The 27,592-nt window shown below is 44.4% G+C and overlaps 2 protein-coding genes across 2 annotated transcripts in view; one reads left to right on the top strand and one right to left on the bottom strand.

The window, feature by feature from the left end:
• LOC124048254 (unconventional myosin-Id-like) overlaps positions 1-16,892 on the top strand; it is a 134,322-nt gene extending 117,430 nt beyond the window's left edge. Inside the window, exon 23 of the mRNA XM_046368855.1 lies at positions 13,838-16,892. Coding sequence (XP_046224811.1) covers positions 13,838-13,994 — 157 coding nt within the window. The 3' untranslated portion in view covers positions 13,995-16,892. The remainder of the gene's footprint in view (positions 1-13,837) is intronic.
• Positions 16,893-20,237: 3,345 nt separating this feature from the next.
• On the bottom strand, positions 20,238-27,361 carry cdk5r1b (cyclin-dependent kinase 5, regulatory subunit 1b (p35)). The gene is made up of 2 exons (XM_046368854.1): positions 26,837-27,361; positions 20,238-25,212 (listed from the first exon to the last, which is right to left on the bottom strand). The coding sequence occupies exon 2, from the start codon at positions 24,974-24,976 to the stop codon at positions 24,068-24,070; it is 909 nt and encodes a 302-aa protein (XP_046224810.1). The 5' UTR covers positions 24,977-25,212; positions 26,837-27,361; the 3' UTR covers positions 20,238-24,067.
• Positions 27,362-27,592: the final 231 nt, after the last annotated feature.

The following is a 27,592-nucleotide window of genomic DNA, read 5'->3' as shown; positions in this document are numbered from 1 at the left end:
ACACGGGGGGTGGAGGGAGAGATCCTTGTGAAGGCAAACGATGGATGAGTGTGTGTCTCTTGTCGCCGTCTCTTCCTCCACTCTCGCTCGCTCTCTCTCGCGCTCTTCTCGCCCTCTCTTCTCTCTCTCTCTCTCTCTCTCTCTCTCTCTCTCTCTCTCTCTCTCTCTCTCTCTCTCTCTCTCTCTCTCTCTCTCTCTCTCTCTCTCTCCAGGAATTATTTCCTGTGTTCTCCACTGTGGAGATGAATGGTGTTATTCTGGGCCCAGCCTAACCCGGTAATAAGAAGGAAAGCATCACTTGCGTAATAGCACTAGGGAAAGACAGGGAGAGAGGGCGCCCGACAGACTAAAGATATGAGACACTTCTGCGCTGTAATACTGTTCATGTCTTTGTGACACCAGTTATTGGAAGTAACTGTTTGCTTAGTCCTTCTACCATTTTGTTGTTTCCTTTCATTCAAGCTCTCTTATTTTGTTCTCCCCCCCTCTCTCTCTTCCTCGTCATTCCCTTGTTATGTGTGTCACAGATTGAGGTTGGCCCAGATTTGACAGGGCAGCGTAGTTACATGATCAATTCAAGCCCTCAGTTCAGCCCCAGGTCAGAACATAACCAAAAGGCTACATCAGATCAATACAGAGGCTATGGGCTTCATACTGCTGACTCATGAGAGAGAAGATGAGCCATAGGAGAGCGAGAGAAGGAGATATAAGAGACTGTGACAGATCTGTTGCTTGTTGTCAGCCAGGTAGCCGAAGTCTGAGGCCCGCTGATTGCTCTGGCGAATCCTCTCTGCTCTCCTCCCCGGGCAGAGAAAGTAGGCATCTGTTTTCCTTTCCGGAGAAAGACGATCCGTTAAGTTTGTGTTATTGCAGTGTCAGTACAACGGAAGCGTGATGAATATTCAAACCTTGAAGAAGTGCTGCTTGGCGTGAACAAATGTGTCGTGCTGCACTTTCCTGTGTAATTTGAAATGGCATCATCATCATCATCATCATCACGCTTAAAGACACTAAGACAGACAGAGGCGGCATGCTGCTAACTGGTGATTTTGTCTCCCTACGCCATCAAGGTCACCCTTTATGCTGAGTGGAGCATTTCAGACTTAAGGAAGTCATGCTCCCCTCCACTCCCTCTCCTTTATCCCTCCTTCACTCCCTCCCACTTCCCCCCTCCCTCTCTGCCCCCCCCCTCTGTTTGTCAGCATTCCTCCCCTTTTTTCCTCCATCCCTCCTACTCTTCCTACCTCCCTCCCTCCCTGTGCGGTGTTGCAGATGCAGTTGCCATAGCGACCAGCCGATCCATGTTTGTCTGGTATTTAGTCCAATAATAACCCTGCTGGCTGAGAACTAACTCATCTCCTCTGGAGAGGGAGAGAGGGAGAGAGGGAGGGGGGGGTGGAGGGAGTGACAGAGAAGAAGAGAGGAAAAGGATGGAGAGGCAGAAAAACAGTGTCAGACAGGTAAACAGAAGCTGTAGGAAGGACAAAGAGAGGGGGAGAGGGAGAAACAGGGGGCTAGAGGGAGGGAGAGTATTTTTTTTTAGCCATGAATGGATCTGTCTCCATCCTTATACATTATCCAGGTGATGGATTGGATAGTATTCCTATCATGTAAAACTGTGCAGAGCACCAATGATAGACATCCGTATAAACACTCATTTGCCTTACAAAAGCATATGGTAAAATGGTGTTTTTGCTACCTCCTGCATAAATGGATGTGTGTGTGTGTGTGTGTGTGTGTGTGTGTGTGTGTGTGTGTGTGTGTGTGTGTGTGTGTGTGTGTGTGTGTGTGTGTGTGTGTGTGTGTGTGTGTGTGTGTGTGTGTGTGTGTGTGTGTGTGTGTGTGTGTGTGTGTGTGTGTGTGTGTCATCATAACACACTTACATGTGGCTACAGCCACCACACACACACTGTTTTTGCTGGACAGTAGAGAGTCCTGCTCTGTTTTATATTTAATATCAGCCTGGGGGTTCACTTGGTTGGTGGAGTGATTGAAGGGGAGGGGTGTAGACTGAGTGTGTGTGTGTCTGAGAGAGATGGGATCTGACCTAGTTTCCCTCTGCGTGGGTCCCTGCACCACTGCAGTGCTGTCTGCCTGCCTGCCCGCCAACCAACCAACCAGTGAAAGACGCAGTGAGGTGCAGGTCAACAGGCCTCTACCATGCTCATAGAGTGGTGTTGTGGCCCCAGACATCCCCTTCCCTGACTGGGGTGAAAGGTCCCTGGCCTCCCTTCCTACCTTTCCACCTACGCTCACACAGAGACACCCACGTACTCTACCATCTTGCTGCAAGCCTCTCGATCCTTGTACAGTATACCGAGATGTAGCCCCCGCTTGACCTTTACCCTCCACTCTTTTTCCTGATCATTCTCATCCTTCTCATCCCTCACTTCTCCCCATTCGTCTTTTCCCCCTGTCACCTCCAGCTTGGGCCTGTCAACTCTATTATCCCGGTTCCAAACGCAACCTCGTCCCCTTCCCCCATGTCACTCGGACCCATGAAGCATCGATAAGCTGGAAGGAATGGCGTCTTCGTTGATCTATTGATTTTGGCTGGGGTGACAAAGTGAGAGCCGAGTCTCTTTTAAAAGGGAGCGGTCGCTCCATCTGTAATGAAGAAACCCATTGAAGACACTCTTCTTGCTTTTCTTTCCCTGCGCTTGACTCATCCTCATCGATATATTGATTTCCCTGATGGTCCTTCAGTGGTTCAGCCACCCATGTGATTATACTGGGTGCTTCAGAAGACGAGAGGGAGACACGAGGGATTCTGGTTCATTGACCAGTGTCATGCGAGGCCTATTGAACCGAACGGAGAGAAGAGAAACTGGAGAATTTGAAGAGCCAGGCGTGATTGTTTAAGATGGACGGAGACTCCTGTTGTGAAGCCATTGTGGCTCCATCAGTGTGAAGACTCAGCTGTCCGTGTAGAGTGTGTACTACTATCAACGGTCCCTCAGGGGGAAGTGGCCCCTTGCTTTGTCCATCGGGGGTTCCCGTGTGGCGTAGTGGTCTAAGGCACTGCATCTCAGTGCTAGAGGCGTCACTACAGACCCTGGTTCGATTCCAGGCTGTATCACAAGCCGTTATTGGGAGTCCCATAGGGCGGCGCACAATTAGCCCAGCGTCGTCCGGGTTTGGCCGGGGTAGGCCGTCAATTGTAAATAAGAATTTGCTGTGAACTGACTTTCCTAGTTAAATGAACATAAACAATAAAGAGAGGACGTCACCACCGATGACAGCAGAGGACTGAGGACTGATGAATACTCTGTACCGCCCCTGATAATAGTAGTGTCTCTACCCTTATGGGAGTAGAGCTGGTCTCACTTTGCCGTGCGTTAAACCTGTCTCCGCTGTCTCCACTGTCGCAGCTAAACGTGTTCGGTTCACACTGACGTTATCAGTCCCATCAGTAGGCATGATGAGACGATCCGTGGATCCAATCCAACTGTTGGTTAAGTCCTGTTGGAAGTGGATTTTTAGTATTGGTCGTCCCTCCCGTTCAATTATTGTGCTCTTATAATGCATTCATATTTCATATCATGTACTCTGAAGAACATCAAATAAAACCTTATTGTCAGCGAAGGTTGTAGCGAACGGCGGTACAACACACGTGTCCTTCAGGACCAGCTGAACCTCTACTATATATTTTTTATTTAACTTGGCAGGTCAGTTAAGAACAAATTCTTATTCACAATGACAGCCTAGGAACAGTGGGCTAACTGCCTTGTTCAGGGGCAGAACGACAGATTTTTACCTTGTCAGCTCGGGGATTCTATCTAAGCAAACTTTCGGTTACTGGCCCAATGCTCTAACCACTCGGCTACCTGCCGCCTCACATGATTAAGAGTGTGGAGTTACATTATAGGATCTCTATAGTTAAGGCCTTTTGACCCCTCCCTCCACTGCTACTGTACATTAGGCACTTAGCTGACCTAGGCTACAGTGGCTTTGATCAACACTCCTTGGCAGTGCTAGGCTGCTTTCTCTCTCTGTGTGTGTGTGTGTGTGTGTGTGTGTGTGTGTGTGTGTGTGTGTGTGTGTGTGTGTGTGTGTGTGTGTGTGTGTGTGTGTGTGTGTGTGTGTGTGTGTGTGTGTGTGTGTGTGTGTGTGTGTGTGTGTGTGTGTGTGTGTGTGTGTGTGTGCGCGTGTGTGTGTGCGTGCTATTGTGTGTTATTGTGTGCTTGTCTCTCTCGTGTCTCCATTTCCTCCCTCTTTCTTTCTCTTTCCTCCAGATTGGTTGTGCTCTTCCTCTTCTCCTCCTCTCTACGTTCAGGGCTCATTGATCAATAGACTTTTTGCTGCTAAGACATTTTTAAATGACCTACTTAGTCGTCCACCATTTTAGAGTATATAGCTCTTCTTTTCATGAAAGAAATGGTGGAGAAAGAGACACAGAGGAGGAGAGGAAGATATCTGCACTCTCACAGCTTACTAAATATTGTAATGGTTGTCGGGCTATTTTGAAGGGTCGGAGTTCCTGCATTTGAGCAGTTTTGTTGTTGCTTCCTGTTGTTGATTTCTCTGTGGTTTAATATCACATTGGATGTTCTGGGGCAGAAGAGGCTGGAAGAGACATGTCTGAGAGGAGTTGTGATTTGGCGAGACAGCGGAAGCATTGGCTAATGGCGACCTTGTTGTAAATTCAGTTGAGTCACCGAGACTCTATATTCATACCTTCAACTGTAAAGTGAACAATGGAGTTGAAAGCACTCCAACATCATCTCACTAACCACCTCTCTCTGACCTGTAGTGCCGCCGATGCCAGCGGAACTGCCTTGAACTATGAATCACTGTCTCTGTTGTGACGCGACTGAAGGACAATTCTAAACCCGCTGTGCCGCCTGGCTAGAACCATTAGCGACCTGAAAGAGGTGTGTTTACTTTTCCCTTCTGTCTCCAGTGGGATGTCTAGGTTGGAGCTGGCGGGGAACATGGGAGACGTGTGAGAGAGTGGATGCAGATCCATTGGGAGGGAGAGGGTGGATGGTTGAGGTGGAAATGACGGCTGTAGAGACCCTTTTATCCACCATTTCTATTCCTTCTCTTCCCCCCCCTCCTTCCTTATACCTCCTCCTCGGGCTGGATTATGTTTGCTCGTGTTGTGGAATACTGGATTGGGGGTTGGCCGCTTGGCTTGGGTGTTGAATTTGTGAGAGGAGTTGGCTATCTATCGGATACATGTGGGCCATTGGTTCGTCTCGACACTCTCCTACCCCCAGCCGCTCCCCCACAGACAATAGTAATAAGCAGAAACACATGAGCATACTGTCCCCAAATCAAATCAAACTTTCTTTGCCACATGCGCCGAATACAACAAGTGTAGACTTTACCGTGAAATGCTGAATACAACAAGTGTAGACTTTACCGTGAAATGCTGAATACAACAAGTGTAGATTTTACCGTGAAATGCTGAATACAACAAGTGTAGAATTTACCGTGAAATGCTGAATACAACAAGTGTAGACTTTACCGTGAAATGCTGAATACAACAAGTGTAGACTTTACCGTGAAATGCTGAATACAACAAGTGTAGACTTTACCGTGAAATGCTTCCTTACAAGCCCTTAACCAACAGTGCAGTTCAAGAACTACCATCAATAGCGTCTTACGGTCAGATGCCGAGCAGTTGCCATACCAGGCGGTGATACAACCGGACAGGATGCTCTCGATGGTGCAGCTGTAGAACCTTGTGGGGGCCCATGCCAAATCTTTTCAGTCTCCTGATTGGGAAAAGGTTTTGTCGTGCCCTCTTCACGATTGTCATGGTGTGTTTGGATCATGATAGTTCGTTGGTAATGTTGACACCAAGGAACTTAAAACTCTCGACCCTCTCCACTACAGCCCCGTTGATGTTAATGAGGGCCTGTTCGGCCCGCCTTTTACTGTTGTCCACGATCACTTCCTTTGTCTCGCTGACATTGAGGGAGAGGTTATTGTCCTGGCACCACACTGCCAGTTCTCTGACCTCCTCCCTATAGGCCGTCTCATTGTTGTCGGTGATCGACAACCACTGTTGTGTCGTCAGCAAACTTGACGGTGTTGGTGTCGTGTTTTGCCACGCAGTCGTGGGTGAACAGGGAATACAGAAGGGGACTAAGTACACACCCCTGAGGGGCCCCAGTGTTGAGGGTCAGCATGGCAGATGTATTGTTGCCTACTCTTACCACCTGGGGCGGCCTGTCAGGAAGTCCAGGATCCAGTGTCAGAGGGAGGTGTTTAGTCCCAGAGTCCTTAGCTTAGTGATGAACTTGGTGGGCACTATGGTGTTGAACACTGAGCTGTAGTCGATGAACTGCATTCTCACATAGGTGTTTCTTTTGTCCAGGTGAGAAAGGGCGGTGTGGAGTGCAATAAACATTGTGTCATCTGTGGATCTGTTGGGGCGGTATGCGAATTGAAGTGGGTCTAGGGTATCCGGGAGGATGCTGTTGATGTGAGTGAGCCATGACCAGCCTTTTAACCTCTTGCTCCTACCTGACACGCAGGCGTCCCATCTAGACATCTGGAAATGCAAATGCGCTACGCTAAATGCTAATAGTACTAGTTAAAACTCAAACGTTCATTAAAATACACATGCAGGGTACTGAATTAAAGCTACACTCGTTGTGAATCCAGGCAACAAGTCAGATTTTTAAAATGCTTTTCGGCGAAAGCATGAGAAGCTATTATCTGATAGCATGTAACACCCCAAAAGACCCGCAGGGGACGTAAACAAAATAATTAGCATAGTCGGCGCTACACAAACCGCACAAATAAAATATAAAACATTCATTACCTTTGACCATCTTCTTTGTTGGCACTCCTAGATGTCCCATAATCACTATTGGGTCTTTTTTTCGATTAAATCGGTCCATATATAGCCTAGATATCTATCTATGAAGACTGTGTGATAAACTGAAAAAAATTGCGTCTTATAACGTAACGTCATTTTTTTTTAATTAAAAAAGTCGATGATAAACTTTCACAAAACACTTCGAAATACTTTTGTAATGCAACTTTAGGTATTAGTAAACGTTAATAAGCGATCAAATTGATCACGAGTCGATGTATATTCTATAGGGGTACGTCTGGAAATAATGTCCAGGTAAATCTCAACCAAAATATCCGGTCCGAGACCTGAAGAAATCGGCTGTCTCTTCTTCGTTTGACCAAGAAACAAAGCCTAGGCAAATGACAAGACTGTTGACATCGTGTAGAAGCTGTAGGAATTGCAATCTCGGCTCCAGGTAATTTGCTTTCCCATAGACAATTCATGCAAGTGGCGCATTGATATATTTTCCAATTTTCAGTGATCAGATTTTCATGCGCTTTTCGATGAAACGCACGTTCTGTTATAGTCACAGCTGTGATTTAACCCGTTTTATAAACGTCTGAGTGTTTTCTATCCACACATACTAATCATATGCATATACTATATTCCTGGCATGAGCAGCAGGGCGCTGAAATGTTGCGCGATTTTTAACAGAATGTTCGAAAAAGTGGGGGGTAGGAGTAACAGGTTAAAGCACTTCATGGCTACAGACGTGAGTGCCACGGGGCGGTATTCATTTAGGGAGGTTACCTTCGCTTCCTTGGGCACAGCGACTATGGTGGTCTGCTTGAAACATGTAGGTATTACAGACTCGGTCAGGGAGAGGTTGAAAATGTCAGTAAAGACACACACACACACACACACACACACACACACACACACACACACACACACACACACACACACACACACACACACACACACACACACACAATCTCAGTATTGATCAGAGGAGGCGGGCAGGTTTTATTTTAGAACTGCTGTTAAGGAAAGCAGGGAAATTCGATCTGACAGGCGAACAGTGGGGGTTTCTCTCCATCTCCGATCCACATCAACAGCACCCTATGGAGCCCCTCCCTCGGGGCAGGTGTGCTGTTCTTGGCATAGAACCTGCACTCTTGTTGAGCATCTGGTCTGTCTTTGTCTCTGCCACAGACAGTCTATTCACATGCACTGTCCAGATTTGCAGTAATCTGCTCATATTTGCGTCACACTATAACAAGTCCTCTGTTGTTAGTTAGCTTGATAGGTATATCCCAGCATAGCCCATTGAAAGGGACTTTAAAGTCTCTCAGAGAAGATTTTAAATGGTCTAAATATAACCTACACATATCAATTATTTTACGCTGAACAAAAATATAAATACAACATGTGAAGTGTTTGTCCCATGTTTCATGAGCTGAAATGAAAGATCCTAGAAATGTTCCATACGCACAAAAAGCTTATTTCTCTAAAACGTTCAAATTGTGTGTACAAATCTGTTTACATCCCTGTTAGTGAGCATTTCTCCTTTGCCAAGATAATCCATCCACCTGACAGGTGTGGCATATCAAGAAGCTGATTAAACAGCATGGTCATTACACAGGTGCACATTGTGCTGGGGACAATAAAAGGCCACTATAAAATGTGCAGTTTTGTCACACAACACAATGCCACAGATGTCTCAAGTTGAGGGAGCGTGCAATTGGCATGCTGACCGCAGGAATGTCCACCAGAGCTGTTCGCAGAGAATTGAATGTTCTTTTCTCTACCATAAAGCCGTCTCCAACGTCGTTTTAGAGAATTTGACAGTACGTCAAACCAGCCTCACAACCCGCAGACCACGTGTAACCACGCCAGCCCAGGACCTCCACATCCGGCTTCTTCACCTGCGGGATCGTCTGAGACCAGCCACCTGGACACCTAAAGCCCTTTTGTGGGGAAAAACTAATTCTGATTGGCTGGGCCAGGCTCCCCAGTGGGTGGACCAGTCTCCCAAGTGGATGGGCCTATGCCCTCGCAGGCCCAACCATGGCTGCACCCCTGCCCAGTCATGTGAACGCCATAGATTAGTGCCTAATTAATTCATTTCAATTGACTGATTTCCTTATATGAACTATAACTCAGTAAAATCATAAATATTGTTGCATGTTGCGTTTAGATTTTTGCTCAGTATTTAACCTAATCCTGAGCCCAGAGTCTTCTGCAAGCCACAGTGGCTTTTCTGAGTGACTTTACCTGTATCTCTTAAGTATGGGAAGTTCTCATATATTTTGCAGGAGACAGGAGAGCTTGGCTCCGAGACAAAAACACTCCTAAAAGGATGAGTCAGCAGTGTTGCGTGGATGCAGATAGGTTGCCCTGTCGGTCCCCAACCTCTAAGAAGATTCCCTACTTCTCTTCCTGTTCTTCCACTTTATCCTCAGAGAGGCTGAGGTAGAGGATTCATAAGTCAGAGAAGAGACAGTTACTGGGGAAGCGAGTAGGAAATCATGTTTTTTTCTAGTAGGAGGCAGTGGTGTCTGAGTGACCCCCTGGGGAGATAACTCGACTAAGACTGGTCACTTAGTATTGGATTGATGTGACGTCAACAGTCGACTGATTTGCTTTCGTAGCATTTTCGTCTACCAGAATCACAGGGATTTTACAATGGATAAAATGATTTCTTAAGCGTTTCTTAGTATTAACCACATATAAAGATGTCCCAATACACATATTCTATGCAACGTCTGTGTGTGTCAGTGGCGGTCGGTGCTGTTTAAGATTAGGGAGGATGTTTATTTTTTTTATGAGCATGGCTTTATTTCTATTACAGCATATTGGATGACTCTCATTCATATCCCATTCACCCAGCTCAATGTAAAATCCATAGGTTTAGGCTATTACATGATACTCAAATTTTCCCTATACCCATCATGAGGTTTCTACAACCAAGCCTATCAATGAAGGTTTATAACGGTGCACATTTCAAAAGACAAATTGGAGAATCAAAACAGTGGCACATTCAATACTGCCTTGCACACTCTTGCCTGCATCTAGCTGATTTAGGGTGTCATCATTAGTCCAACAGTTGAAAACGAATGTTTCTATTAGGCAAATCACGCAGTACAGTGTACAGCAAGCAGTTTAGCACTTACACCAGCGGGCCCCGATTGCAATAGATTAATACAACAGACAGCTTACCTTGATTTGGAAGAGTTCCAGCGTTAGCTAGCTGGCTAAGGCTATCCAACATAAATAGCATTCCTCTCGGTATGAGCCGGGTATTTGAGTAGGCTAAATTAGCTAGCTGCATTAACTAGCGAAGTACATTAAAGTGAAAAAAAAAATGAAATATAGCTATCTCTCTCTTTACGCTGCTTCTCTTTTGTTTTTGAATAAATTAATTTGAAACTGTTCAACTATTTTCTTTCTGTCTCTTTGAGTCAACTACCACATTTTATGCGCTGCAGTGCTAGCTAGCTGTAGCTTATGATTTAAGTACTAGATTAATTCTCTGATCCTTTGTTTGGGTGGACAACATGTCAGTTCATGTTACAAGAGCTCTGATAGGTTGGAGGAAGTCCTCTGGAAGTTGTCTTAATTACTGTGCCTCCTAGGTTTTGTATTGAAGTCAATGTAGCCAGAGGAGGATGGAAGGTAGCTGTCCTCCTCTCCGAAGAGGACCAAGGTGCAGCGTGGTGCGCGTACATTTTATTTTATTAATCTAAATGACGCCAAACAAAACAATAAACACTACCAAAAACAAACCGTGAAGCTCAAAGCCTATGTGCCCTAAACAAAGTCAACATCCCACAAAGAAAGGAGGAAAAAAGGGCTACCTAAGTATGGTTCCCAATCAGAGACAATGATAGACAGCTGTCCCTGATTGAGGACCATACCCAGCCAAAACATAGAAATACAAAATCGTAGATCACAAAACATTGAATGCCCACCCCAAATCACACCCTGACCAAACCAAATAGAAGCTTCAGAAGCTTCTAAAGCTATGACATAATTTTCTGCAATTTTCCAAGCTGTTTAAAGGCACAGTCAAATTAGTGTATGTAAACTTCTGACCCACTGGAATTGTGATACAGTGAATTCTAAGTGAAATTATCTGTCTGTAAACAATTGTTGGAAAAATTACTTGTCATGCACAAAGTAGATGTCCTAACCAACTTGCCAAAACTATAGTTTCTTGACAAGGAATTTGTGGAGTGGTTGAAAAACAAGTTTTAATGACTCCAACCTAAGTGTATGTAAACTTCCGATTTCAACCAAGTTGCTAAGTTGACTGTGCCTTTAAACATCTTGAGGAATTTCATAAAATTATGTTATGGCTTTAGAAGCTTCTGATAGGCTAATTGACATAAGTTGAGTCAATTGGAGGTGTACCTGTGGATGTATTTCAAGGCCTACCGTCAAACTCAGTGCTTCTTTGCTTGACATCATGGTAAAATCAAAAGAAATCAGCCAAGACCTCTGAAAAAAATTGTAGACCTCCACAAGTCTGGTTCATCCTTGGGAGCAATTTCCAAACACCCGAATGTACCACGTTCATCTGTACAAACAATAGTGTGCAAGTATAAACACCATGGGACCACGCAAATCAATCCCAGAACAACAGCAAAAGACCTTGTGAAGATGCTGGAGGAAACGGGTACAAAAGTTTCTATATCCACAGTAAACTGGGTCCTATATCGGCATAACCTGAAATGCTGCTCAGCAAGGAAGAAGCTACTGCTCCAAAACCGCCATAAAAAAGACAGATTACGGTTTGCAACTGTACATGGGGACAAAGATCGTACTTTTTGGAGAAATGTCCTCTGGTCTGATAAAACAAAAATAGAACTGTTTGGCCATGCTGACCATCGTTATGTTTGGAGGGAAAAGAGGGAGGCTTGCAAGCCGAAGAACACCATCCCAACCGTGAAGCACTGGGGTGGCAGCATCATGTTGTGGGGGTGCTTTGCTGCAGGAGGGACTGGTGCACTTCACAAAATAGATGGCTTCATGAGGATGGAAGATTACGTGGGTATATTGAAGCAACATCTCAAGACATCACTCAGGAAGTTAAGGCTTGGTCGCAAATGGGTCTTCCAAATGGGCAATGACCCCAAGCATACTTCCAAAGTTGTGGCAAAATGGCTTAATGACAACAAATTCAAGGTATTGGAATGGCCACCACATATCCCTTACCACAATCCTATAGAACATTTGTGGGCAGAACTGATAAAGCGTGTGCGAGCAAGGAGGCCTACAAACCTGACTCAGTTACACCAGCTCTGTCAGGAGGAATGGGCCAAAATTCACCCAACTTATTGTGGGAAGCTTGTGGAAGGCTAACCGAAACGTTTGACCCAAGTTAAACAATTTGAAGGCAATGCTACCAAATACTAATTGAGTGTATGTAAACTTCTGACCCACTGTGGTTGTGAAGCTGAAATAAATCATTCTCTCTACTATTATTGTGACATTTCACATTCTTAAAATAAAGTGGTGATCCTAACTGACCTAAGACAGGGAATTCTTTACTAGGGTTACATGTCAGTAATTGTGAAAAAACAGACGGACAGAGATGGACGGACAGAGACGGACGGACGGACGGACAGAGACGGACGGACGGATGGACAGAGACGGACGGACAGAGACGGACAGAGACGGACAGACAGAGACGGACGGACAGAGACGGACGGACAGAGACGGACGGACAGAGACGGACGGACAGAGACGGACGGACAGAGACGGACGGACAGAGACGGACGGACGGATGGACAGAGACAGAGACAGACGGACGGACTGAGACGGACGGACAGAGAGAAAGAGAGGTGGTGAAAGCACCAGAGACAGGCCCGGGCATTCATCAGAGCTGTTGTCCTATTGGCTGGCCCTGGCATGGGCGGCCATGACAGATGCAGCCCTCATTGCTAGGCTACAGTGCTGTATGTAAAATGCAGAAGTCTGACATGGGTAGTTTGTGGTGATTTATTTTTGTTTGTTAGGCATTGTTGCGTAACTAATGGGTGTCAAGGTCGCGCTGATTAATTTCTGTAGACTTAGCGCCGCTGGTTGAGTGGATGTTTTGGCTCCGGCCGTTTCCACGAGTCACCAAGTGTATTATCATGAATTATGTTTTGTTGACAAACGATGCGAGCGACCGTCGTTATGGTGGAATGGTGTCAGGATGAGAGTTGGATTACGTAGACAAGCATTTCTCTCCCTCTCTTCCCAGGTGCTGTCGTTCACTGTAGCACTAGTTACAGCTCTTAAACACACACTTTAAAACACTCCGTCTCTTTGCCCAGACACCCTGACTCCCTCACAAATGCTTTTTCCCCCCTCAACAAATCTTTGATTTGCCTCATTGATCCTCTCAAAGAGGGAATAGTGCAAGATGGCCATTCAGCCAGAAACCCCTTCACTAGATGGCAAGCGCTAAAATCCAATCGGCTGGTGAGCCGTACCTACAGTACAGGCACAGGGATCATTCCTGGGGTATAGGTTAGCCTAGCGTGGGCTCGCTATTGTCAATCTACATGACCAGTCTAACATGGTCTATAGCAGGCCTCTCCATCCCTGTTCCCTTTAGAGCTACCCTCCTGCAGGTTTTTGCTCCAACCCCAGTTGTAACTAACCTGATTCAGCTGGTCAACCCGCTAATTATTACAATCAGGTGCACTAGATTAGGGTTGGTGCGAAAACCGACAGGATGGTAGCTCTCCGGGAACAGGTATGGAGAGCCTTGCTCTATAGTCTATATCTATGCCCGTTGGCATCCAATTCGCTGTCATGTCCATATTATGACGAGGAATATTGACAATGGTGAAGGATGCACATTCAATTGTAGTGAACCATGTCAGTGTTTTTGGTGTAAAAAGGCCTTTAGCCTTTTGAACGAGAAACACACACCAAACATCATACACCATACTCTCTCTCTCTCTGTTGATATGGATGTAACAGCTGTAAGCTATGCATGTTCAACACATGCTTAACAAGTCTCTCTTTCTCTCTCTCTTCTCTCTCTCTCTCTCTCTCTCTCTCTCTCTCTCCCTCTCTCTGCAGTGAGAAGCGGAAGCTGCAAGTGAATATCGCCAGTCCCATCCAGTGCAGTATGAACGGCAGGAAGTGCACCATCATTGTGGAGCCCAAAATCAACCAATCACAGCCAGACTTCACTAAGAGCCGCTCCGGTTACATTCTGGCAGTTCCTGGAAACTAAAAGGGCCCCTCGGGGGCCACTCGGTCTGTGACGATGACAAGTGTCAAATGAAGACTACAGGAACCATATATATGTTAGGTATAGAGCTGATTTGTGAACTAGATAGTTTGGAAATGATGCATGGGACGATTTGAGCTCTCAGAATGACAGACATGCCAAATGTGTACCTTTTTTGAATGGGTATTTATTTTACGCAACAACAAAAAATTTCAATAGGACATGTAAGATGTTTAACACGTGCAAAAAAAACAACATTTCTTTGACAGACTCTCACACATGCACAACAATAATTCATCAAAGAGTAGATTTTTTTTCCCACCTCACTTTTCAATATCAAGTTCATATGTTTAGTTGGGGCATTATTCGTTTTATATTACGCTAGCTTTGGTTTATTTGGATTAGAATCAGATTTCGTTATTTATTTTGATCTAAAGTGGAGATTTGATGGAACGTTTTTTTTAACACCACCCTTTTGTTTTGGACTAGAGACTCACAGACAGTCCTACATGTACACATTGGAAACAAGAACGGGAGAGAATGTTGTCCCGTGTATTTCAGGGACAGAACCCGTGTCAGAGGCACAGATGAGAAGTGTTTAGCCGGTTAGTCACAGGGTGTGGAGTGGGATGTGTTGAGCATATCTTGAACCCGAACGTCACGACGTGCTCTGAGGGGAGCATTGAAATCTCAATTTAAAACCTGTTATCTGTTCTCTCTGTGTACAGTATGTACATTAATAGTACTCTACATGCTTATAGTATTACGCAAAATGTCTATTCCAATTGGAACTTGCCCCCGCCAGATTGTGTACATTTCATGACAATAGTTCTAGATAATGATTTATTGATGCATCGTAAATTACTTAATCCATTATGTCAACATTTCAGCACGTCTATGCTATATGACCACAGCCAGATGCTGTACGTTTTCCATAGACGACACAGCCAGATGCTGTACGTTTTCCATAGACGACACAGCCAGATGCTGTACGTTTTCCATAGACGACACAGCCAGATGCTGTACGTTTTCCATAGACGACACAGCCAGATGCTGTACGTTTTCCATAGACGACACAGCCAGATGCTGTACGTTTTCCATAGACGAGAGAAAGTATGTCGACACTGTACCCTCGCTGTACCCTCGCTGTACCCTCGCAATGCCCAGTGGGTATTGACTTAGACTGAGGTGGCAGTGGAGGGATATTATGAACACCGCCATTTCCCAAGATCCTTGGCCTACTTCCAGTAGTTCTAGTTTCAGTGTCAAAGCACTGCTGCAGATATCGCTCTGTCACTTGGCATTCTTTTCAGAGTGAAAAAAGTTTTCTCCAATCACTTTCAGAATTGCTGCCGAGCGCTAATTGCTTTGAATATCGTCCGTAAAAATCGGTATTGTAATTAGTTAGTTAGCGTCCCTCTCAACTGATCAAATATTCCTTTACCTTGCAGCTATGATGACCTTGTTCTGTTGGTTAATAAGCCACTTCAGACCAGAAAATGTCCCTGTATTGGGGGGAAAGTTGTAGGCTATGTATTGTGTTGTGGCTATTATCAGGGACGTCACAGTAGTATCTCTAACTGCAGGTTTTTAATATGTGGCTAGTCCTCAGGGCTGCCTGTAAGACTTGGTTATTATGAGAAGGCCAACTATAGCTATCCCCCCAAATCCTCCAGTTATACAATATGTTTTTCGACAGGGCTTCTCTATTCCACTACTCATTACAATGCTCTGTCTGTGACTGTGCGTCACATCCCACCGAAATAGGTTTCTCTATCTCCTGTCTGCCGACATGCCTGTCTTGTAGGGAAGGATACTTTTGTCTGAGAACAAAAGCCCAGCCTGGCTGCCTCCTCTCCTCCCCTCTTATTCTCTATCGCTCTCTCTCTTTCCCCTCACTCCATCACGTCTTGGCACTATGCCCGGGTGGGTAGACTGTGCCACTGCAGAGCCGAGGAGGAGTTTACTCTGACCCCCCCATGCCCTGAGGAGAGAGGGAAAGGAAGGAGGAGACGAAAGAGAAAGAGAGAGGGAAAGTGCATCAATGAAGACACTGAGCTAGATGAGATGCCCAATTTCCCCACTACTACATAAATAAGACGGAAACAACACGTGGTTCTTCAGTTGAGTAAAGGATTCTAATGGTTCACTGACACTCTTTGGGGTGCAGCAATAGGGGACTATTCACATCCTGAGTCCTCTACCGTACAACCAGTGCAAATGGGAAAAGGTCATCAAAGTGAAAATAGATGACTTTTTCCATCACGTTTTCCAGGTTTTTTGGGTTGAGTCTCTTACACTCAAATGTTCTATCAGCTGTACCTTACAGTTTGTGATCTGTGACTCTAGAAGGTGTTGTGTCTGCTGCATCCTTGTCCCTCATTGGTTTGTGTTGGGTTTGACTTGTCTGATCCAAAGCTTTACCTACAATCCCTTCAATTTTTTTTTTTTTTTCCTAGCCGGATATCACTAACGTTCCTTCAGAAAGGGATCCCAGTCTATGCTATTTCATTGGGTTTGTTCTGTTGGTAACCCTTTTGATTACAATGTGTCCCGTATTCCCAACTTTTCATGGTTAAAATGGTTTAAATTGTACTGCAAAAACAGATATCCAAAAATGTTAAACTGGGGAATATTGGTAACATTGTTGTGTCTTCTCATTTCCTTCAATGTATTCAATACACCAAATATCTAGATGAATATATAGATAGTTTGATCAGAAAATGTACGTGCCTAATTTTATATTTTGCATATTTATGTAATATATCAATATTGATGATGAAAGAAATAGTGTTTGGACCAAATCTGAAGGGAACGTCACTGTTTTATGTTATATGCAAGAGCCACAATGATAGTTATTTGATCAATCATTTGATTAATAAATGTATTTGCTCAAGTTTGCTCAATTACTTCATCTTTTGTTGGCATACAGCATTTTATATTACTCACCTAGTCTTGTGCGTGCGTGTGTGCGTGTGTGTGTGTGTGTGTGTGTGTGTGTGTGTGTGTGTGTGTGTGTGTGTGTGTGTGTGTGTGTGTGTGTGTGTGTGTGTGTGTGTGTGTGTGTGTGTGTGTGTGTGTGTGTGTGTGTGTGTGTGTGTGTGTGTGTGTGCAAATTTGTGAATGGGGAGATGTGATGATGACACCCCTTTTATCTCTCTTCAACCAGGAAAAGACATGGTTCATCAAGGTCTGCTGGTATATAGGCTAGTCTGTGATGTTTTTTTTCCTTTTTCCAGCTGTTGTGTTGTCTGTGTGATTTTTTGGGGGAGCAAAACCACGCTAAAGCGCCTGCTAACCTAGCAGCTGTTTCCCTAGATGACGTCGCGACAGCCAAAGCCTCTGCAGGCAGGTCACAGGTCAGGTCGACAGCATCACCACTTCCCTCTCCCTGTCCTCAACAGACACATCATCAGCCTTCCGATGGACGATCACTAAATCAAATCAAATTTGCCACATGTGCCAAATACAACAGTCCTTACCGTGAAATGCTTACTTACAAGCCTTTAACCAACAATGCCGAGTAAGAAAATATTTGCTAAATAAACTGAAGTTCAAAAAAGTTACACAGTAAAATAACAATAATGAGGCTATATACAGGGGGAACGGGTACCGAGTCAATGTGTGGGGGTACGGGTTAGTCGAGGTCATCTGTACATTAGGGTTAACGTGACTATGCATAGATAATAAGTAGGGTAAATTCAAATAGTCATTTGATGAACTGTTCGGCAGTCTTATGGCTTGGAAGATAGACGCTGTTAAGGAGCTAGACTTGGTGCTCTGGTACCACTTGCTGTGCGATAGCAGATTGAACAGTCTAGAAATTGGGTGGCTGGAGTCTTTGAAAATGTTTAGGGCCTTCCTCTGACACCGCCTGGTATGGATGTCCTGGATGGCAGGAAGCTTGGCCTCAGTGATGTACTGGGCCATACGTACTACCCTCTGTAGCGCCTTGTGGTCAGATGCCGAGCAGTTGCCATACCAGGCGGTGATGCAACCAGTCAGGCAGGATGCTCTCGATGGTGAAGCTGTAGAACTTTTTGAGGATCTGGGGACCGATTGCCAAATATTTTCAGTCTCCTGAGAGGGAATAGGTGTTGCCGTGCCCTCTTCACGACTGTGTTGGTGTGTTTGGACTATGATAGTTTGTTGGTGATGTGGACACCAAGGAACTTGAAACTCTTGACCCACTCCACTACAGCCCTGTCGATCTGAATGGAGCCATTCAGCTCCTTTGTCTTCCTCATGTTGAGATAGAGGTTGTTGTCCTGGCACTACACTGCCAGGTCTCTGATCTCCTCCCTATAGGCTGTTTCATCGTTGTCGGTGATCAGGTCTACCAACGTTGTGTCGTCGGCAAACTTAATAATGGTGTTGGAGTCTTGCTTGGCCACACAGTCGTGGGTGAACAGGGAGTACAGGAGGGGACTAAGCACGCACCCCTAAGGATCCCTTGTGTTAAGGAAGAGCGTGGCAGATGTGTTGCTGCCTACCCTTACCACCTGGGACTGACCCGTCAGGGAGTCCAGAACCAGTTGCAGAGGGAGGTGTTTAGTCCCAGGGTCCTTAGTTTAGTGATGAGCTTTGAGGGCACTATGGTGTTGAATGCTGAGCTTTATCTGTTTAAAGGTCTTACTCACATCGGCTACGGAGAGCGTGATCACACAGTTGTCTGGAACAGCTTGTGCTCTCATGCATGCTTCAGTGTTGCTTGCCTCGAAGCGTGCATAGAAATATTTTAGCTCGTCTGGTAGGCTTGTGTCATAGGGCAGCTCGCGGCTGGGCTTCTCTTTGAAATCCGTAATAGTTTGCAAGCCCTGCCATATCCAACGAGCGTCAGCGACGGTGTATTAGGACTCAATCTTAGTCCTGTATTTAAACTTTGCCTGTTTGATGGTTTGTTGGAGGGTATAGCGGGATTTCTTATACGTGTCCGGATTAGTGTCCCTCTCCTTGAAAGCGGCAGCTCTAGCTTTTAGCTCAGTGCGAATGTTGCCTGTAATCCATGGCTTCTGGTTGGGATATGTACAGTACGTATGGTCACTGTTGTGAAGATGTCATTGATGAAGCCGGTGACTGATGTGGTATACTCTTCAATGCCATCGGATGAATTTCGGAAAATATTCCAGTCTGTGCTAGCAAAACAGTCCTGTAGCTTAGCATCTGTGCATCTGATCACTTCCATATTGAGTGAGTCACTGGCACTTCCTGCTTTAGTTTTTGCTTGTAAGTAAGAATCAGGAGGACATAATTATGGTCAAATTTGCCAAATGGAGGACGAGGGAGAGCTTTGTACACTTCTCTGTGTGTGGACTAAAGGTGGTCTCGAGTTATTTTTCCCTCTGGTTGCACATGACATGTTGGTATAAATTAGGTCAAACTAAGAGCCGGCAGTTGTGCTATATTTCATACTCTTTGATTATATTGCCTTTGATTTACCCCATGGCCAATTTAAATCAAATTGAGACAGATTGAATGGTCATAGATAATGCAATGATTCAACCAGATTTGATTCTTTATGTCTCAATCTTTTGTAACTAGCTGGAATCCCTTCTGGATATGAGATATATGCCATGTTTAATCTTCAAATGATTATTTAATGGATTTTATTTCACAGATTAGTCAGTTCATAACCCCTGCTACTTTTTAACTATACAGTATATGGACTATAGACTTGTATATTGAAGACACCACTCATTTGTGCGTCATGAACAATCAGTGCATTTTATTTTCCATCACAGTACAAAAATAAATTAAAGTAAGCAGAAACAAACTGAGAAAAGTTCAATTGGAGCAAAGTATTTTTTGTCTTTTTCAAAATAACATATTTGAACAGCTCTAATTAACCACCCCCCCACCCCCAACAATCACATCCAGTCCCAGTAGTCTATCAGTGATCACATCCCAGTCCCAGTAGTCTATCAGTGATCACATCCCAGTCCCAGTAGTCTATCAGTGATCACATCCTGTCCCAGTAGTCTATCAGTGATCACATCCCAGTCCCAGTAGTCTATCAGTGATCACATCCCAGTCCCAGTAGTCTATCAGTGATCACATCCCAGTCCCAGTAGTCTATCAGTGATCACATCCAGTCCCAGTAGTCTATCAGTGATCACATCCTGTCCCAGTAGTCTATCAGTGATCACATCCCAGTCCCAGTAGTCTATCAGTGATCACATCCCAGTCCCAGTAGTCTATCAGTGATCACATCCCAGTCCCAGTAGTCTATCAGTGATCACATCCCATCCCAGTCCAGTGATCACATCCCAGTCCCAGTAGTCTATCAGTGATCACTTCCAGTCCCAGTAGTCTATCAGTGATCACATCTCAGTCCCAGTAGTCTATCAGTGATCACATCCCAGTCCCAGTAGTCTATCAGTGATCACATCCTGTCCCAGTAGTCTATCAGTGATCACATCCCAGTCCCAGTAGTCTATCAGTGATCACATCTCAGTCCCAGTAGTCTATCAGTGATCACATCCCAGTCCCAGTAGTCTATCAGTGATCACATCCTGTCCCAGTAGTCTATCAGTGATCACATCCCAGTCCCAGTAGTCTATCAGTGATCACATCCCAGTCCCAGTAGTCTATCAGTGATCACATCCCAGTCCCAGTAGTCTATCAGTGATCACATCCTGTCCCAGTAGTCTATCAGTGATCACATCCCAGTCCCAGTAGTCTATCAGTGATCACATCCTGTCCCAGTAGTCTATCAGTGATCACATCCCAGTCCCAGTAGTCTATCAGTGATCACATCCCAGTCCCAGTAGTCTATCAGTGATCACATCCCAGTCCCAGTAGTCTATCAGTGATCACATCCAGTCCCAGTAGTCTATCAGTGATCACATCTCAGTCCCAGTAGTCTATCAGTGATCACATCCCAGTCCCAGTAGTCTATCAGTGATCACATCCCAGTCCCAGTAGTCTATCAGTGATCACATCCTGTCCCAGTAGTCTATCAGTGATCACATCCCAGTCCCAGTAGTCTATCAGTGATCACATCCCAGTCCCAGTAGTCTATCAGTGATCACATCCTGTCCCAGTAGTCTATCAGTGATCACATCCTGTCCCAGTAGTCTATCAGTGTAGAGTATCCTCTTTTCCACTTCCTCTTTGTCATAAGAAAACAAAATTCACACATTCTTCTGTACAGATAAACTCTCACACACTTGCGCTCACATGCATCATTGAAATGCCCCCTTTTCATCTTCTTTAACACCCTTTTTTTGTTCTACAAAGTAAGCAACAAGATACTGAAATCGAAGTCGACTGAAATGTTCAAACATAATCACTTTTTTCTCTTTTTTTTTGTAAGGTTTTTCCAAGTCGTTCAAATAACTAGTCAGTGATGCAAGTGGCAAAAAATGGCACATTTGAGTGAGTTGGGGCGAGTGACCAGCCAGAGGGTCAAGATTCCCCTGCTTTTGACACCTTACCCCAATGCCCTGCTTTTTCCCCAAAGCAGTAGCCCATCCAAAGTGTGTGTCCCTCCTACTGCGCTACACACAACAACCCATTTCCCATTGCAAGGCACAATGCCACGGTACCGCTCCACAACCATGTCCATTTGCACCATACATTTTTCTCTTTGACTCCCACTGATACAGCAGAGGAGAGAGATCTATCATATGTCAACCAACAGTCCCCAAGAACAACCTTCATCACATGACAGAAGAGAATAAATAGCCTTTTGTGGGCATGGAAAAGACATACAAATGAAAATGGTATTTATTCGTTGCATATGACTATAACCATTTTGCGTTTCTAGAAAGAAATTTGAGAATCAACTAATGAAAGAAAGCATGCAGAGTTTCTCACTGTTGAGGTGATAAAAAGATGCCAAATACTACTTTTTATTCGCCTGTTTTTATGTGCATTATTTTCATTTGTTGTTTTTTTCCCCCCAAGGTCCAGTTAAGTCTCTGTACTGTATACTATAGAAAACATATTCCTGTTCATCTGTGGATTCAATTCGACATATCTCTTACAACATATAACAGTGGTTGACAGAAAAACCTACCACCTCCCTTTATCTCAGTTATTGGAGATGGAGATGCTATCAGTTCTATAATCTTTTCTAGCCTCTACAATTCTTCAATGCAAATGATAGCCATGTATCTTGACTGCTCCGTAAACTCTCATGTAGATGTAGTCCAGGTTGCCATGGTGTTCTTATTTCCCTCTATGCTCTTCCATTTATCCTAGTGGCTTCAGCTGATTTGCAAACCTGATTATCTCCATGGAGGTCAACTAGAATCTAACCTGACCATGGCCTCATCTCCTCCCCAGCTGAATACATTGTTATCTTAGATTTGATTAATATTGGCATGGAGAGATTACGCCAGGGGAGGCTGTCTGTAAATGTTTATGCTGTGCCACTGAGTGGTTTTGAGTGAAATGCCCTGCCATTGGCTGATGGTTATGTTGTCTTGTTGATATGTGGAGCTGGGTGGTGTGTTGGGTTTGGGATTGCTCTGTGCCTAGGGTTCTAAGGGTTCTAGGGGTGCTAAAGGTTCTAATGGGTTTTGTCTTTACTCAAGGTCTCTCTGATGTGTTGGTTACTTTGTCGATGGTCAGATTTTTATTGGTTGTTAATCTAGGGTTAATCTATAGCTTATTCCATGGAACATTCATTTGCAACAACCATCAATCTTCATTCCCACCATATCCTGTAATTTGAAAGAGACCAATTGATCATTCATTCACGATCTTTTGATTACAAGGGATGTGCCAAGAGAACATAAAATTACAATAAATTAAGTTCACTCAACATTTGGACATCTTTCGCTGTGTTTTCAGACCTACAGGATTTTCATCAAAGATATGGCACTAGTTAAACATTTGTTAATGCTGAATGTCTTGTAGCACAATATGGACCTTCATTCCCAAGTGTTTTTAGACACAACCATCAGACAAAAGTACAAAAGAAGTCCTTGGTAAACAAATAGCCTATTTAAGCAAGCATAGCTAAATAAACTAGTTATCACTTTGTTCACAGCATTCTCTAATGCAGATGCAGTTAAGTCATTCCTGCCCTCCAAAATTGCATGGCACACGTGCATTAGGCTATTATTTCAAAGTTTAAAAAAAGAAAAGGGGCAATAGATAAGCCTCCCTGGGCTTGAGCCTTTGAACATCCATTAATTTTTTTCTGAGATGAAAATAAAGTAGGTCTTTCTTAACATGTAGTGTGACCGACCATCAAGTGTTGTGTCTTTAGGTTGTACTGTAATTCCTCATGTCCTGTTGTGTTGTGGTCAAAAAAATCCCACAATGCAATGCAGGCTTTTTTTTTCAAATCCTTCTGAACCAATCTTTCTCCACCAAACCCCTCTCGCCAAGTCACAAACAATAAACGCACAACATGAATCTGCATCGGTGGCCCCACTTTTCCTTTCAGGTCAAATCATGTTTACGCTGCAGCAGAGCTGGGTGTTCACTTCAGTCTAAAGAACCAGGGTTGCAGCTTGTCTGTTCATCCATGATGTGAGTAGTAGCCCACTCACACAGTAGGCAGTGCATCTCAGACAGTCAGCAGGTGGCTGGTTTCAGTCCTCTACACATTCATAGCTGCAGATTTGTGTTCCTTTTCTACTGTTTTTTTAAATTGTGTATTATTGTTGGTTTTGTATTTTTCAATGTTTTTATATACATGTTCGTAAACAGAGGATGTACCCAAGTCTGGCATTTTTTTTAGGTGTCAAAAGCTTTCATTCTTAGGTGCAGTGAAAATACAATCCTCTTTCCTTTCGAAAAACATTAGTTGGTTTTAAGATAAATTGAGATAAATAATATTTTTACCATAAAATGTCATTTGTTTTTAATCAAACTGTGTTCTCATGTCCCTCTTCCAGTGAACTGTTGTAATGTTAGCTGTTAAACATGCTTATAATCAAAAACTTTTGGGGTATATCTATGCCAAATTAACCCTTATATCAACCCTCAAAATTAATCTCTTCCCATCAAAACTTCCCCACTCCCCTCTTCCTACTCCCTCAACCAATCCCCTCCCCCATTTTGAAATGCCAGACTGGAGTAGGCCCCTGCCCCCTCCCCGGCCCCTCTCCCCAGGGCCCTCACCGGTCCAGACCAATGAGCAAGCGGCTCCTCTCCTCCTCCTTCTGGCTTTCGTTCTTCAGGTCGGCAAACACCTGGGTGAAATAGTGCGGGTCCGAGTTGATCTGAAGCATCTTAGTGCTCATCAGGTTGATGATGGACAGGCAGCGGTCCCAGAAGATGTCCCTGGAGCTCTCCACCAGGAAGGGTTTTAGTGGGTAGGAGATCTCGTTGCCCATGTAGGAGTAGGACAGGTAGAGGCAGGTGAGCAGCACGGCCTGCAGCTCATGTTCGTTTGCCACCTCAGAGGATACCACATCGCGGCACAGCATGTAGACAAACACCACGTTGGCCGGGGTGATGAACCCCTGGTCTTGCCAGCCCTGGAGGAGCAGCGAGCGGTCCACGCTCCGCAGCCACAGGACCGGGTCGGTGGGACACATGTGCTTTAGTCTGTAGCAGCGCCGGCACAGGAACTCACCCAGGCAGCGCAGCAGCTCGCTGGTGGAGGCCTGGACAATCACTCTTTTGGGCGTGCCGGGGGCCGCATTGGAGTTGGTCAGGGGGGCCTTCTTGACCGACGAGACAGCGTTGTTGGAGCTCTTGACGAGGGCTGGGGTGCTCTGGTCCTGGGTGAAGGTGGACAGGTTGGCACAGGACTGAGACTTCTTCAGGTTCTCGTTGTTGAGATGGGTCACATTATTCTGATAGGTGGTGTTGGGCTGCACCTTCTTGGAGCCCTTTTTCTTGGCTGACACAGCCACGATGCGCTTCCATGGCAGAACGTTGATGAGCGAGTGACGCTTCAGATTCTTGTCTTTGGCATTCTTGCTATTCTGAACAGCGGTGTAGTGGCCCACCGTGGCTGGCCCATCTTCGAAGAGGGACGCCTTCCTGTAGCTGGGAGAGAGAGACAGAACGGTTCCCATGGTGACCGAGTAGCAATTTCGTTAGTGGATGACAGACCAGAGAGAATGGCAGGGGAGATCCTGAGGGCCTCAATGCTTCTGAGCTGGGAGACCCTGGCTACAAGCGTGGGTTACTCTCAGGCATCTAATGCCACGGTAGGTCCTGATAGGAAGGTACGTGCTGGATGGATTGGGAGTTGACCTGAGCAGATTCTCTCTGGGCACTTAGCTCTTCTTCTCAGCTGGGTCAATAGTGCCTGTGGAAAACAAAATGCATGGCTTCAGTAGCTAGTAGCTACATGTTCCCACTTTCATTGTATCATTAACATTAAGGTTGTGAGTACATCATTTTGTTGTTGAATATCAGATATCTCGGCTGTGATTGCGATATTGATTTTACATTTTTTTAAATCCAAAGATATTTCAATATTTCTTACTAGTTGAAGATAAAGATGAATTGTTTGGCGACAAGCATTGATTTCAAATCTGATATGGTTGTGTAAATCGGCTGCTGTCCTAGGTCCTGAAATCAAGCGTCTGCGTTGTCCTAATAAAGGAGCATGTCATAAAAGGATGCTGTGAAGGCTATGTTGAGATATCTTGCTTGTCTCTAATAATTCACAGGAATTACCAAAACATCCAGACATGCTTTCATAAATGTGTACGCAGTAAATTATATATCGACAAGTGCTCGACCATCCACATTGAATAGTCTAATTAGCTGAATTGATTTGAATTTAAAAATACATAGGTGAATGTAGGGCCTATGCCAGGGAATATTATGATGTCTCTTAGCGCTCAGCAAATCAGACAGCAATGACAACAAGCTAGTTGAGGCAACAACACTGCTTGCTTCCTGACTATCCGCATAGTAAACCGGTGTAAAACATCTCTATACCTTTCAAACAAATCTAACAGCCGCGCAATTTACAGCAACGTTTACCGTGGTCTCCTGTTGAATTGAAATCGAGAGCAGGTTAGCTACTTTCAATTAGATTTCCCCTAAACTATTCATACCGATTATAAAAAGATCACATCTGGCTCATCAATTGTTGATTAAGGCATGCCCATCTTTCAGCCCATATCAATTTTCTCTTCTAAGAATAATGCTTTGCTCGAAGCTCACATCCTGATTTACATGAACATAATTTCATTCGATTGAAGCCTAACGAAGGATGCATTCCTGCTCATATAGTTGGCTGGCACCTTCCATTTCAAATGGAAACCTGAAATGTAAACACCTTTATGTGAAGGTCGCCTTTGATAGCCTAAATCATCCACTTTTAAAACGAGGTTTGTAATATAATCCGAATGTAAACGAATTTATATAATGTTGTATAACAACATTTGCATCTTTAGGCTAGACTAATAATGTGTCTACAGCTCATGATGTGCGTTGAGAATTTGTTTTTGATTCAGCCGTAACCGAAATAGCCACAAAAAAAACTTTCAAGCAGGCTAGTCGAGTTGTTAGAAAATCTAAAATATGTTTTGCTATTTTACGTGTTAATTGAAAAATCAAGACAGTTTGTTTAGCGGCAAGCTTTGAGTCCAAGGCTGTTATGTGGTTGTGTACATAGGCTGCTGTCCATGGTTCTGAAATGAGCGTCCGCTTGCTAATAAAGGGGCAGAATTCCAAAGAACCGCTTTGACATGACTCATGTTTATTATGGTGCATATGGGTAGCCTCGTGTTATGCAAAGTGTTATTATTCAGAGAAATATAGAATACCTTCAAATTTGGCAGCATAGCCAATGTTTCTCAGTGACGTGTCGCCTACATTCTTACATGTTGATGTTTACAATAATTCAGCAGGTTATCCTTCGAAATAGGTTACGATATTAGACACATTATAAAATAATATAAAAATATTATACTTACTTGATATTTTTCCTCCAGTCAATGAAACAAATAATAGCACAGCAGTGATGGCTTCTTTACCAGTAACAGCTAATTCCTTTGATATGGTGCACATCAAGGTGAAACCTTATTAACCATCTTGGAAAAATGCGGTTAAAAAAACACAACACCGTACAATCCAAGAAAAGAAAAGGCGTTAATCAAGCCAGAATATCCGCACACCTTGACATAGTCAAGGAATCGACAGTCTCTCTGCTGCGCAGGCGGTAGGTAGGCAACTATGGAACGGATGCTGATATGAAGATGTGCATTTGGTCCTCAGCGCAAGAGATACGGGTTCGAGGGTTTCTTTGCGCTCTCACTAGCTTGTGGCTTGTGAAAGGATGGCTGGTGTAAAAAAGGAGAAAGGCAGTGGTCGGGCGCCGCTCTGTGCTCTGTCCGTGGTGCTGTAATTTGCAGCTCTGTGTGGCTGCAGTCACAAAGGCTGTTTGTAATAGGTGAATTACCCAATATATCTTGTAGCCTATATTCACTAGTGTTTTAGTGTGTCGTGCGCTGTCCATTTATTTTGCTGATACAGCGCAGCGGAGATAGGCTACATACAGATTTGCAACCCCGCCCCATCACAACAAACATTCAATGAACTCAAAGCACAATGCACTCAATGAACTGAAATCCATTTCTTGAAAAACAATTAATGGTTTTCAGCATGTAGACTAGGGTTGTTTCAATCACACAATACAAGTAGGCCTAACCAATAAATGCATATCCACATGA

This window comes from Oncorhynchus gorbuscha, linkage group LG11 (assembly GCF_021184085.1).
Source record: "Oncorhynchus gorbuscha isolate QuinsamMale2020 ecotype Even-year linkage group LG11, OgorEven_v1.0, whole genome shotgun sequence".
Classification (NCBI taxonomy): domain Eukaryota; kingdom Metazoa; phylum Chordata; class Actinopteri; order Salmoniformes; family Salmonidae; genus Oncorhynchus; species Oncorhynchus gorbuscha.
Note: the sequence above shows the minus strand (reverse complement) of the source record. Positions and strands in the feature narration are given on the sequence as shown.

Excerpts from the sequence above, each read along its gene's own strand:
- cdk5r1b (XM_046368854.1), bottom strand. The coding sequence starts at position 24,976 with ATGGGAACCGTTCTGTCTCTCTCTCCCAGCTACAGGAAGGCGTCCCTC.